At 45.6% G+C, this 12,472-nt stretch overlaps 1 protein-coding gene across 11 annotated transcripts in view; it reads right to left on the bottom strand.

Moving 5' to 3' along the window:
• RHBDL3 (rhomboid like 3) overlaps window positions 1-12,472 on the bottom strand; it is a 151,573-nt gene that overhangs the window by 69,029 nt on the left and 70,072 nt on the right. For all 11 annotated transcript variants that reach the window (XM_081898807.1, XM_081898816.1, XM_081898806.1 and 8 more), the window contains one exon: window positions 11,133-11,291. Coding sequence is in view for 9 of the 11 variants with exons in the window: in XM_081898806.1 (XP_081754932.1) it covers window positions 11,133-11,291 (159 nt within the window). In the remaining 2 variants the exon portion in view is untranslated. The remainder of the gene's footprint in view (window positions 1-11,132; window positions 11,292-12,472) is intronic.

Genomic DNA, 12,472 nt, shown 5'->3' with positions numbered 1-12,472 from the left:
AAAAGAAAATGCACTGCAAGACAGCAGGAGCAAAGGACAACACATGTTTGTTTTTTGCCAGTAAAGGAAAAACTAAATTTCGGGAAGATTTTTTTTTTTTAACCCACAGCCATCAGGATAAAAAAGGAGCTCTCTTGCCAGCACCATAAACAAAACAGGCTGCAATCCACATGCATATGTATGAGAGATAATTCAAAAGGCAACATTTATTTGGCTGCTTTTATAGCTTTCTTCTGGAAAGCAGTGAGTGCAGGTCTCAGTTTCTCTCTCGAAAAATATATTAATAGTTATGCCAACTGAATAATTTTCTAGGAATGTTTTGTTGTTGTTGTTGTTGTCCATCACATCAGCTTGCTGCTGAGTGACCACTTGGTGAAATGGAAATGGAATCCAACAGTTTCAATTGCATGCGCTGGTCACAATCGTAATTTGTATTCCTGTGTTCTTATCATCTGAGCACAACTTTTAGAGTCTGCCTCTGCTTGGTGCCCTTAACATTTCGTTTGCTTCATTTCTTGTTGTCCCTTGTTGTCTCTATATCTGCTGTACATACATGCTTCTTTCTCAAGAAATAGTCTATTTTTCTTGTTGTTGTTTTTAAAAAACAACCTAAATATATTCATGAAGAGCTGTGCACCTACTTTGCTGGTGATGTCCAGAATAACTTTAAAAAAGTTGAGGCATCTCCCTGGGATGGTGAAGCAGTTGGGGTTGACTAGAAGGATGTACATACAACCATATTAAGAGGGAATATTGTACTGTACTAAGAAAATGTGAACAGTTCCTAACAATTCCCTTTTAGAAACATATTTCTGATGTGATTGAATCCAGCTTTCTTTCTTTCTTTCTTTCTTTCTTTCTTTCTTTCTTTCTTTCTTTCTTTCTTTCTTTCTTTCTTTCTTTCTCTTTCTTTCTTGTTGGTGCACAGACACATTGATTCCCAGATTAAAAAAACTAAGGTAAACTTATGGAAAATTAAATCAAAGCCATTAAAAATTAAGAGAGATACCAACCACTTCCTCCCACTTCACAAAGAAGTAGCTGGTCATTTCTAATTATCCTTGAAACAAAAAACATCACGTTCTATCAAACTCACAGGGATGTTTTATTTAAATGCTTTTCTAGGTTACTACGTAGTTTTTACTAGTTATTTGAATTCTTTGTTAGTGACTGGTATCAAGAGGCCCCCAACTGAGGCCAGAGCTCCTTTGTACAGGAAATCCGTAAGACACAATCCATCCCTTAAGAACCTTTCCTATGAAAAAAAGAGAGACAAAAAGAAACAAGAGGCTTAAAGAGGTGATGGAGTGTACTAAAGGTCACAGAGGAAGGTCAAAAAGGCAGGGGTGGGGAACAAAATCTTGCCTAAATGCTCTAAGTATCCAGTCGAGTTGCTTTATCATGTGGTTTTCTGTGGCATTTGGAAGTCCAGTGTGTGTTATATTATGTGCAAAGAATTGGTTCGCCACAGTGGCAGGCTGAACAATTCAACAGCCCCCAAGTGACTGCTATGTCACTTATACCAAATGAAGTGCTACTTTAAGTTTTTCAGTTACACAAAACATATCAATAATAAAGTATACCTGAAGGAGCATCTCCACCCCCATCGTTCAGCCCGGACACTGAGATCCAGCGCCAAGGGCCTTCTGGCGGTTCCCTCCCTGTGAGAAGTGAGGTTGCAGGGAACCAGGCAGAGGGCCTTCTCGGTAGTGGCACCCACCCTGTGGAACACCCTCCCACCAGATGTCAATGAGAAAAACAACTACCAGACTTTTAGAAGACATCTGAAGGCAGCCCTGCTTAGGGAAGGTTTTAATGTTTGATGTTTTATTGTGTTTTTAATATTCTGTCAGGAGCCGCCCAGAGTGGCTGGGGAAACCCAGCCAGATGGGTGGGGTATGAATAATAATAAACTATTATTATTATTATTATTATTATTATTATTATTATTATTAGACCGCTATGTCACAGCTAACATAGTTGCAACCCTATGTCAACAAGTGGCAGACTCAACAAGGGCTGTAGAAAAGAACACTCCCACAGCACCCACTTCTGGCAATTCTACCACCCACCCACTAGGCTCACTAACAACACTTTAATGGTCACCAACTTGAATGGCTTTTATAGCTGGGACAGCTCACTTGGTAGAGTATGAGGCTCAATCTCAAGGTTGTGGGGCTGAGCCCCACATTGGTCAAAAGATTCCTGCATTGCAGAGGGTTTGACTAAGATGACCCTCGTGGTCCCTTCCAACTCTATGATCCACACACCGAACACTGTGTGACGCACACCCAATAAAAGGGTAAGCTCTGTAGAAATGAACTGTCTTGGATGATGTCACCACAGTACATAGCTGCTCCCAACAGGAATCTAATTAAATTGTCTTCCAGCCAGAGCCTCACAGCAGACCATGACTCTTAACCCTGCACAGGCTTCTTGTTAGATCAAAAGGAGACACAGCACAGTCAGAAGCAGAAAGATCTCTCTGAAGAAAGAACTGGAACACCATTTTTTAAAAGCTTAGACTCAATAATAGGAGCAGATATGCCTCCATCTCGCTGGGAGGTGGATAGCCTAGTGAGCTGAGAGTGATAAGCCATGATCCAAGTCCCACTCAGGATGGTGTTTCTTTCCTCTGCCCATAAAGGGATTTTTTTTCCACTGGAATGCTATACAGTGGTACCTCGGGTTAAGAACTTAATTCGTTCTGGAGGTCCATTCTTAACCTGAAACTGTTCTTAACCTGAGGTACCACTTTAGCTAATGGGGGCTCCCACTGCCGCCGCACAATTTCTGTTCTCATCCTGAAGCAAAGTTCTTAACCCGAGGTACTATTTCTGGGTTAGTGGAGTCTGTAACCTGAAGCGTATGTAACCCGAGGTACCACTGTATTCACATGAGGTCCACAGGCAAGTTTCCCTACAGCATAAACTGCAAGAGGTTCTGATACAGCAAAAATGGGCTTGTGCTGTTATCTTCTTGGCCCACATGGCAAACCAAGTGAATTGTGGGAGTATCACAGGTGGTACCATTAAGCAAGGGAAGTACAGTGGTACCTCAGGTTAAGGACTTAATTCGTTCCGGAGGTCCGTACTTAACCTGAAACTGTTCTTAACCTGAAGCACCACTTTAGCTAATGGGGCCTTCTGCTGCCACCGCACCGCCGGAGCACGATTTCTGTTCGTATCCTGAAGCAAAGTTCTTAACCTGAAGCACTATTTCTGGGTTAGCGGAGTCTGTAAGCTGAAGCGTATGTAACCTTAGGTACCACTGTATTGTACAAAACCTCACAAGGCATGTTGCCACCTCTCTCTCTCTCTCTGCAGGACAGACATGGTCCTGGTTCACGACCATGGAATCAGCTTACAGTAGTTTAACCTGGAAGTCACTAGGGTTGAGGCGGCAGTGGCTAGGTCACTACATTCCAGTAGGGTGTCCCAGTGGCAAACCAAGCAAGGTTGGTAAAAAGGTATTTTAATATGGCTGAGAATCTGGGAGCAGCGCCAGATGATTCTGCAGCTGTGAACATGTTCCCTGGTCCCCTCAAAAACAGGCATTGCTCACACTAACCAGCCCACCACCTAACCAAACGCCGCTGTGTGCCCTTTCCCCACCACTAGTTTAAGCACATCAATCAAAACTCTCTTCTAGCTGTGCAGCAAGACAAGGGTAAAGCGATGGTGTCCTGAACCTGTTTTGAGATGCCGTGAACAGCTCTGATCAATAATGTTTTAACAATTCGCAGCTGGCGCTTGCTTTTCTTTCATGAATATTGATAAGAACATACAAAGGCACACTTGTAATCCACCCATATACAAGATGTATTTTGTATCAATCTCTGTTTTCAGCGCCACAAATCTTTCTCTTTTCTTTTTTTTTGCAGGGGTGGGGTTAGCCGATCAAGCATGCTAAGCAAGTCAAACAAAACTGTATTGCTCGCGCTTCAAATTCTGCTTGCAAATCCATCATGCTATAATATTTCTTTAAATAGTCCATAAAAGACCATTTCCCTCTCATTTCATTTAATCCGCCCCCCTGCAGATAATGTGGTTAAAAAGATAAAATCCAACATAAAATTGCACGTTACCCACTGGAGCACATCATGTGGGAAGGTTGGCGCTGGACCTCAGTGTCTGGGCTGAACGATGGGGGTAGAGACACTCCCTTCAGGTATCCTGGGCCGAGGCCCTTTAGGGCATTAAAGGTCCGCACCAACACTTTGAATTGTGCTTGGAAACGTACTGGTATATTAGAAAACTTATCACTCAAAAGTAAAAACAAAAATGAAAGAAGCGGCTACAGGTAAACAAATACCTGTGTGTATGCCCACAACAGACCTCAGGTGCGGCATATGGTGTGCAAAGGGTTAAAAGGAAGTGCAACCATTGCTGCTCCTCCTATGACTCATTGGGTGGGGTTTATGTTGTGTTTGGCTTTTCTTATGTCCCTCTACCAGTTCCTTTCTATGTAAGCTGGCCTTGGTTACTTCTGTTTATCCTCTGTTGAATAATGAACTCGTTCTGCTTTTCTGCTGGAGTCTGCTGTGGTGCCTGGTTAACAGAAAGGTGTGAGTAGATGCATGATGGACCTATTTAAGAATATTACATCAGATTTCCAGAACTTATGCTGGGTGGGGAAATACCGTATTTTTCGCCCCATAGGACACACTTTTTCCCCTCCAAAAATGAAGGGGAAATGTGTGTGTGTCCTATGGGGCGAATGCAGGCTTTTGCTGAAGCCTGGAGAGCGAGAGGCATCGGTGCGCACCGACCCCTCTCGCTCTCCAGGCTTCAGGAAGCTATCCGCAAGCCTTGCAAGCCCGGCGGGAGTTCCCGCGGGCTCACAAGACTTGCGGGCAGCAGCCTGCATCCCCGGCGAGTGTCCGCAAGCCTTGCGTGCCCGGCGGGAGGTCCCGCCGAGCGTGCAAGGCTTGGGGCGGCAGCCTGTTGCCCGAAGCACGGGGCACCCTCTGGAGGGCTCCCCGTGCTTTGGGAGAGTGTCTGCAAGCCTTACGCGCCCGGCGGGAGGTCCTGTCGGGCGCGTGAGGCTTGGGGCGGCAGCCTGCAGCCCGAAGCACGCGGAGCCCTCCAGAGGGTGCCCCGTGCTTTGGGCAGGCGTGTGCAAGGCTTGGGGCGGCAGCCGCGGCTGGGGGGGGATTTTTTTTTTATTCATTCCCCCCCAAAAAACGAGGTCCGTCCTATGGGCTGGTGCGCCCTATAGGACGAAAAATGCGGTACTGATTGAGGGGAGAGGACAGCAAGGCAGAGTACAAACACATTTCATCAAGCACTGTCCCACTAGTGTGGATGAGAAACACTGAGACAGCGTCCAACCGAAAGTGCTCATGTGTGGGCAAATATGCATGAAAGCAAACACGGAAAGAAACTGGACCTGGGAGACCCATGTGCACTGCATCACTCTGGTGCATATGCAGCCACTGTGGAAGGCTGAGTTTTAAGCTACAACTGGAAGTCTCCACTAGGAGAACTGGATCTCTAGTCAAGACAACACAATCAGGACCTAGAGATTGTCACCACAGTTCACAACCAATCCCTCCATCCAAATAACTGAGCTAAAACACTTTTACCTGTACAACATGGCGGTGCAATTAGGCAATTTGAGACCCAGACATAAAGTTCAGGGGGGTGGACCACTCTGCAGACAGTAAAGAATATTATTTATAGCTGTTGCCTTCAGGGCTCCTTCTGCTGAGTGCAGCGCTGGACCTCTGCCCCAAAGGCAACATGAGTGCAATATGGTTGCCTTACTTGCTTTGCCTTAGTGACAGTTCCATGTGCTCCTTTGGAGGCCACTCCTGGGGTCCTCCAATTTTTTGGAGTGCTCATCAGGTGGTGGAGGAAGTTGCTCTGGGAAGAGGAGGGACCTCAGAAGTCTGGTTGATGCACCGTTCAATCCCTTTCCACAAGAAGAAGGAATTCCTGGGTCTTTCAGCCACATAGCCTTGTTTTGTGTACCTTAGAGGTCATCCACGGGGCACCCTTTCCACCCCTTTCTCTAGAGAACTGTGAGCTGGGAAAGCATTAATGGCACTGCTCTTGTTTCAATGGAATGCTTTTCGTCTAAGGCCCGGGTTGACACGCACACAATCACTTGATTTCTCATTGCTTGATAGCTCACAACTGCATGTGTGAAATGACACCATGGAACTGTGTTTAATGAAGATCCCTGCTGAATCTGGCCAATGGCCTTTCTAGTCCAGAATTCGGTTCTCACAGTGGCCAACCAGACGCCCGAGGGAAATCTGCAAGAAGGAACTGAGTGCAACAGCATCATTCCTTCTTTTGATTTCCACTAAGCAGCAGAGGCAGAACATAGTTTTATCCTCCATGAATCTGTGCAGTCCTTTTTTAAAAAGTCATCCAAATTGAATGCCATCACTGCCTCTTGGTGGAGAAAATCCCATAGATTAGCTATACACTGTGTAAAGAAATCCCTCCCTTTGTCAGTCTGGAATCTTCACTGGATGTCCCTGACTTCTAGAATTATTTTTGTGAGGTTGGGGGCGGGGAGAAGCATAAATGTTATTACCATGAACTTCTGTTTTCAGAAGTATTCCAGAAGGCATTCCTTATCTTCAGGAATGCACCCCAGAAGATGCTGGAAAACTTGCCCCTAGCTATTTTCTCCACACCATTCATAATTTTACGCACGTCAATCACGTGGAAGTTCTCTCTGCAGTGCTTCGTTTGAGATGAGCTTATTCCCATGTGAAAAGTCACCACTTGATGTCACAATTGTCAAGTAATTAGCATGCACGCGCATAAACCAGGTGACTGCTAACCTCAGAACATTGCCCACAGACCAGCTCCAACATCAGGTGAATTTAGGCTGCAACCTCAAGCACAGTTCATGCTGGGAGTTAAGTCCCACTGAATCCAGAAGAATATACTTCTGGAAATGTTATTGTCCAGAATCAGACTGCTACGTTGGCACCTCCAGATCTGAACTCGTCCACTTCAAAGCTTTATGTGGTGATGAGAGAAGACAATGGCAGGCTTCAGATAGATGGAAACATCCTTCGAAAGACGTCCAACATTCAGTGGTGCTTCCAATGAACAGTGGCCCCATTTCCTATTTAATTTGAAGCTTCAGTGTCTGTAGGTCAATTGACTAGAACGGCAAAAACGTAAATGAAGGGGTACAGAGGGTTAGGTGTGATAGGAAATCAATGGTTTCTTGCCACATTGGTTCAATAAACATGTAATGAAACTTTCTCATTTATAGGAGGGATCGTCTGGGTCAGAAGTTGCTTGTGAAAAGCCTTCTTTTCAAAACCAAGGTATCTTAAATTGGAAGTGGGGTTCGCCTGACAGTGTCAAACAGAGTGGCAGATGCAAGGGATTCTGGCAGACTGTGGCAGACTTATCATGCCACCATTTTCCAATGTTCTCCTGAGGACGGGCTGCAGCTTTGAGGGAGCAAGTGCTCTCTGAAGAACTTCTTTCTTTAGTCTGTACTGAATCTTCTAAAGCTTGGCTTCGCTGGGTGTCCGCACGTCCCACCGTTATGAGTCTCCACGCCATGCAAAGTTTCCTCCATCAGGCCCCTATCTTTGCTGGTGACCCAACTGGCTTACCTGACATTGCTCAGTGAACACAGAATCTTGAGTCGCTGCTGGAGGAATGAAATGAAGCATCCTGAACAAGAGCACTCTACTGCATGCTGTAATATTTTCTTGCAGGTCTTGCTTTTTCAGTTAGGATAACCTGGTATGAGCTCTGTGCCATGAACATTCACTTGTTGTGAGCCCACAACATGTGAACCCAGAAAGCCGTTGAGGATGAGGGGAACAGAAGAAGAGGTCATGGTCTTAGAAAAACCCAGCTGAAGCTGATCTGTAGCAGCCATGCTCAGTAGACTCTCAACCCTCAGCAAAGCAAGATTGGCAAGTTAATCCATTATATTTTAGCTAGTGATCATTTCATCTCCCCAACAACTGAAGCTGGCAAATTCTACTACTGCTGCTGCTTTTCACTATGTGCATAAAAACCATTCACAAGACATACACAGTCACATGTTTATGTGCTCATCATGATTATGCTTAGTTTGCAATTTAATGAGGTTAATCATGTAGCCCTGCTGAGCTTCTTGCCTGGCTAAGTAAAGAAAACTGATACAACAAGCACAGTAAGATTCCTGCTCTGCTCATGGGGAGAAAAACAAATGTGTAAGGAACAGATTGAGGTGCTGGAGCCTGAGTTTAGCTTGACCAAAGCAGGCTGAGCTCAGAAAGAGCTAAACCCCAAAGACACAAAGATGAGACCTCCCCTTCAGAAAGACTGGGGCTGTAATCTTGCACAGAGCCACATCCTTATCCTGTACATGTATACTTGGAAATCTTACACGTCTAGCCACTACATTATACTGATTCTCAATTGATGACATTCTCCTGTTACAGTACTAGCTTTTCCTCAAAGTAGGTACAGGCAGCAGCTAACAGCGAGAGAGGGATGTTTGCCAGTTGCCTGAATATGTGACCACAAGGAAACTATGGCAGATAAAAGATTTAGAGCAGCGGCAGCTGGTGTGCCCTCCATAGGTTGTTGGGCTCCATCAGCTGCAGCCAGCATGGCTAGTGGCCAAGGATGATAGGAGTTGTAGCCCAGGAACATCTAGAAAGCACCTCTCCTAATTTATGCTTGAGATTACTAGCTTTAAGGCCAGCAGCCACTCATACCAATCAACAACTGAATTTAGCTGGTAACATACCTGCTGCAGAGAGGAGAATATAGGGGTGTGTGTAAATAAGAGACTGCTACAGAGAAAGGGTGGGTATTTCTTGGGGTGCTGTGAGTATGGGAATGATGGGGACCATACTGTAAGGTTACCAGATTTTTTTTCAAAGAAACCAGGGACACTTTTTTTTTAAAGAGAAAAAAAGTTTTTTTAAAAAATTGAGAAGTAATGTCTTCACTTCTGTGGTCTCCTCTGTCGCGTGGCCTTCCTCTGGGCCCCGACCTGCTCTCTTGGAGTGCTAGCTGCCGTGGAGTAGGATCAGGCTGGGCCTGGGCTCAGCCACGCGTCCTTGCCCTCCTGGTGCTCTCCTTCTCAGCGGCAGCGGCTGCAGAGCAGCAAAGTCAGGGCTCCCCTTTTTCCCCCTCCTTCCTCTTTCTCTCTCTTCCTTCTCCTTCTCCTCTCCTCCTTCTCCCTGCATTGGCTCCAGGGTTTTCCTGGCCCCAGAGCGCCGCTGGGCAGTCAATTGAGTGCTCTCGCTCCTGGCTAGATTTGGGTCATGAGGTGTGTGTGCTAGCGGTTCCCCCAGTTGATGCACCGGGTGTCCCTGGTTCCCCTTCGGCAGGGGCGGTGGCAGTGGCAGTCTCAGCAGCCCGGAGCCAGTTGGCTCTGGCTAGCTTCAGGAGCTGCTTGCTGCCATGGTGCCCGCCATTTTGCCTCACTGAAAGTCTCCATATGATGTGTCTTGTGCCGTTGAACCCATCATGCAACATTCATTCCCTACTAATAAATCTACAACACTTAAAATATAAATCCGGGGACATTAAATGAAATCTGGGGACATTCCGGGGATGGATTTTGTCCGGGGACTGTCCCTGGGAAACGGGGATGTCTGGTAACCATACCATATTGTCAAAACAGCTGTTTCTTACCGTTCCAGCAGCAGAGCATAAACCTATCTATAGCACTCCAAGTGAGATCTTGTTTGCAAGCAAATAAAGCAATCAAAATCGAGTAAAAGAGACAGACATTCAAATGAAATACTGCTAGCCTCTGCAACAGGAGGAATTCAGCCCTGTCAAGCTGGATTACAGCATCAAAATGTTTAAAAAGAGGTTTCAAAAATTAAAGCAACCATATCTTATTATGCAAGTCATAAAACGCAATTGCCAAATGGATTGCTTTGGGAGTTAGGCAGATTTCCAAGTCAAACTGGAGGTACGGTTTTGCGACTGACCTACAGGCACACATTTTAGGTTAATCTGCAGGTTCATAGAATCGTAGGGTCATCTAGTCCAATCCAAGGTTAGTCTGTCTGTCCTTTTGATAAACCTCTATACACAGTGGATTATTCTGAAGCAACTGGGCTGCTTTAGGCCTTCAGCACTTTCACAGCCAGAACTCCACTTTCATTTCAACTTACAACATGGGGTCTAGCTCGATTTTTCTTTACCACATATGTCCATCTTCCTCCTCTTCCTCCTCCACCTCTGTCTTTCTCCTTCTAAAACTATGTACAACAACAGCAACCACCACCATGCAAGTAATGGTGGGGTCCTTGGATCTTACGGAGGTCCTAATTCAGGTTTCAGATCATGGATCTAGGCCAGAAGGCACACATGTTTACAAGGGCACACTTTTGGAAATGATTGGGAGTTCCAGATAAGGTGCTCTGGGTTTCTAAAAGAAGACTGAGATCTAAACATAATAATTACCAAGCAAGTATAAAATAATGTAAGAATGAGTTTGCAAGTATATTTACTCAGCAATTCATCTCTATCAATTAGGCACACAAGTATGCCTCAGAATGCAAGAATCATCCTTGAGCATTGGATCTTCTCAAGGGTTTGCTTTGCTAAGACTCCCCTGAAGAAAAAGCACAAGAAGTGGGTTGCAAAAAGACCAAGAATTTTTGTTTTATTTCAGCTGACCTTTGTGGGAAAGACATTTGCTCTGAAAACACAGAAGCTCTTGGCAGGACATTTTGAACCAGAAGCCATCAGGTCAATTATCAAGAAGGATCTCCAAGTTTCTCGATCAACAAAATCCTCACTAACAAGGCCCAAACCCAGCCCCTGAGCTAATATGAAGTGGTGGCGGTGGGGGGAAGCATTTGAAAACATAAGAACAGTCCAGACCAAAGTCCTTCCTCTTTTCTCACAGTGGCCAACCAGATAGCCTTTGGGAAGACCACAAGCAGGACTTCAGCACAACAGCCTGCTGTTGTTTCTATACTAGCAGAGACATGCTCCTTCTGATTCTGGAGGCAGCATACGGCCATTATAACCAGAATTCATTTGAAGATGGAAAGCCTTTCAGGCGAACTCTTTGACACCACCCTTCCAGGTGAGAGATGCCCAGTGCAGTGGTGAAAAGGGAGCAGAAAATCAAGATAGGGCCCCTGGAGCCAAGCCTGCAATCAGCATAGAATCACTTACCAAGTTGACGAAATCTTGGTAGCAGATCTTCCCATCAGAATTGTTGTCTGCCAAGGCCAAAAGAACTTCTAGTTTGTGTGGATCTAGCTCAGAGCCATGCCTTTGGAGGAGGTTTCGAAATTTCTCAGTGCTGATGTAGCCAGTGTTTTCAGGGTCAAACTGAAAGAGAGAACCAAAGAGAATGGGGTTCGGTATATTAGCACTCAAAACATTCCCCATCTCTAGCATATAGCTTCGATTATGGTCATATTGCAATGATAGGGAAAGCCACAACTATTAATGACACAGGAAGGACCAAGAACTGGATCTAGTTTCAGATGTCTTGACAGATCCCAATAATTCAGGTAAATGTAACCTACCTACCTTTTCCCTATCTTAACCTACCTACCTTTTCCCTATCTTGCATTCAAATTTGGATAAAATGGTGTTTCTTTACAGCTTATGGATTTCTCGCTCATTTAATTAAAAATAGATGAATTTTAATGCACTTGGGAGGAAATCTTCACACACACACACACACACACACACACACACCATTAAATGCTTTTCTTGGGCAAGATGTTGAAAACCAAACTGAGCCTCAGTTAGAGAAGGGATGTCAAATGATGGCAGAATGTTTGGGTGTGGGCTGCAATCATCACACCAAACTCCCAGGGCTGGCAAAAGAGCCTTAGGGTGTGACATAAATGCTGCAGGGTCACTGAAAAGGGACCCCCTGTAGCCCTTGGTGCCCCAGGACAACTATGGAATGCTCCACTGTTTGTTTGGGCTGCGTCATTTCCCCCCCTGTGCCATTCCATTCCCCCCTTCCCTCTCACAAACCATGGTGGCACCTCCTCCCTCCCTCCCTCCTTCAGGCTTCTCCCTGCCCTGCCTAGAGGAGGAAGGGGGCTTGGTTGCCCCCCCGCCTCTTCTTCCAGTTCCCCCCCATGCCGCTTCTCCAGCCCGCAACAAGGTCTGAGGGATAGTGGACCAGCCCACGGCTAAAAAATATTTGCCGACCCCTGTCCTAGCCCAACCAGAAGCACTGTAGCACACAACCTCCCTTTAAGCCATTTTAATTCTACAGGAGTCAGCAGGAACACCACCATGAGCTCCATTAGCTCTCCTCTCTCCTTCCAGGAATGCCTTTGCCTCCAGCAGAAGAGAAAGACGTCGTGGCGGAAAAAGCGCCCCATTCTGCTGACTGTAGTTGATGTATCTGCAGAGCAAGTTTGATCTCCATCAAATATATCAGAATGTATTGTACTGCTTGGCGTCACTCGAGGGTTCCTGTTCTTCAGTAGCTTTTCCAGACAGCAAGGAACTTTGAGACAGATGTCAGTCGTTAAAAGAAAGAG

The sequence above is a fragment of the Podarcis melisellensis genome (genome assembly GCF_964234715.1).
Source record: "Podarcis melisellensis genome assembly, chromosome: 2".
Lineage (NCBI taxonomy): Eukaryota > Metazoa > Chordata > Lepidosauria > Squamata > Lacertidae > Podarcis > Podarcis melisellensis.
This window is presented reverse-complemented; position numbering and strand designations above follow the sequence as displayed.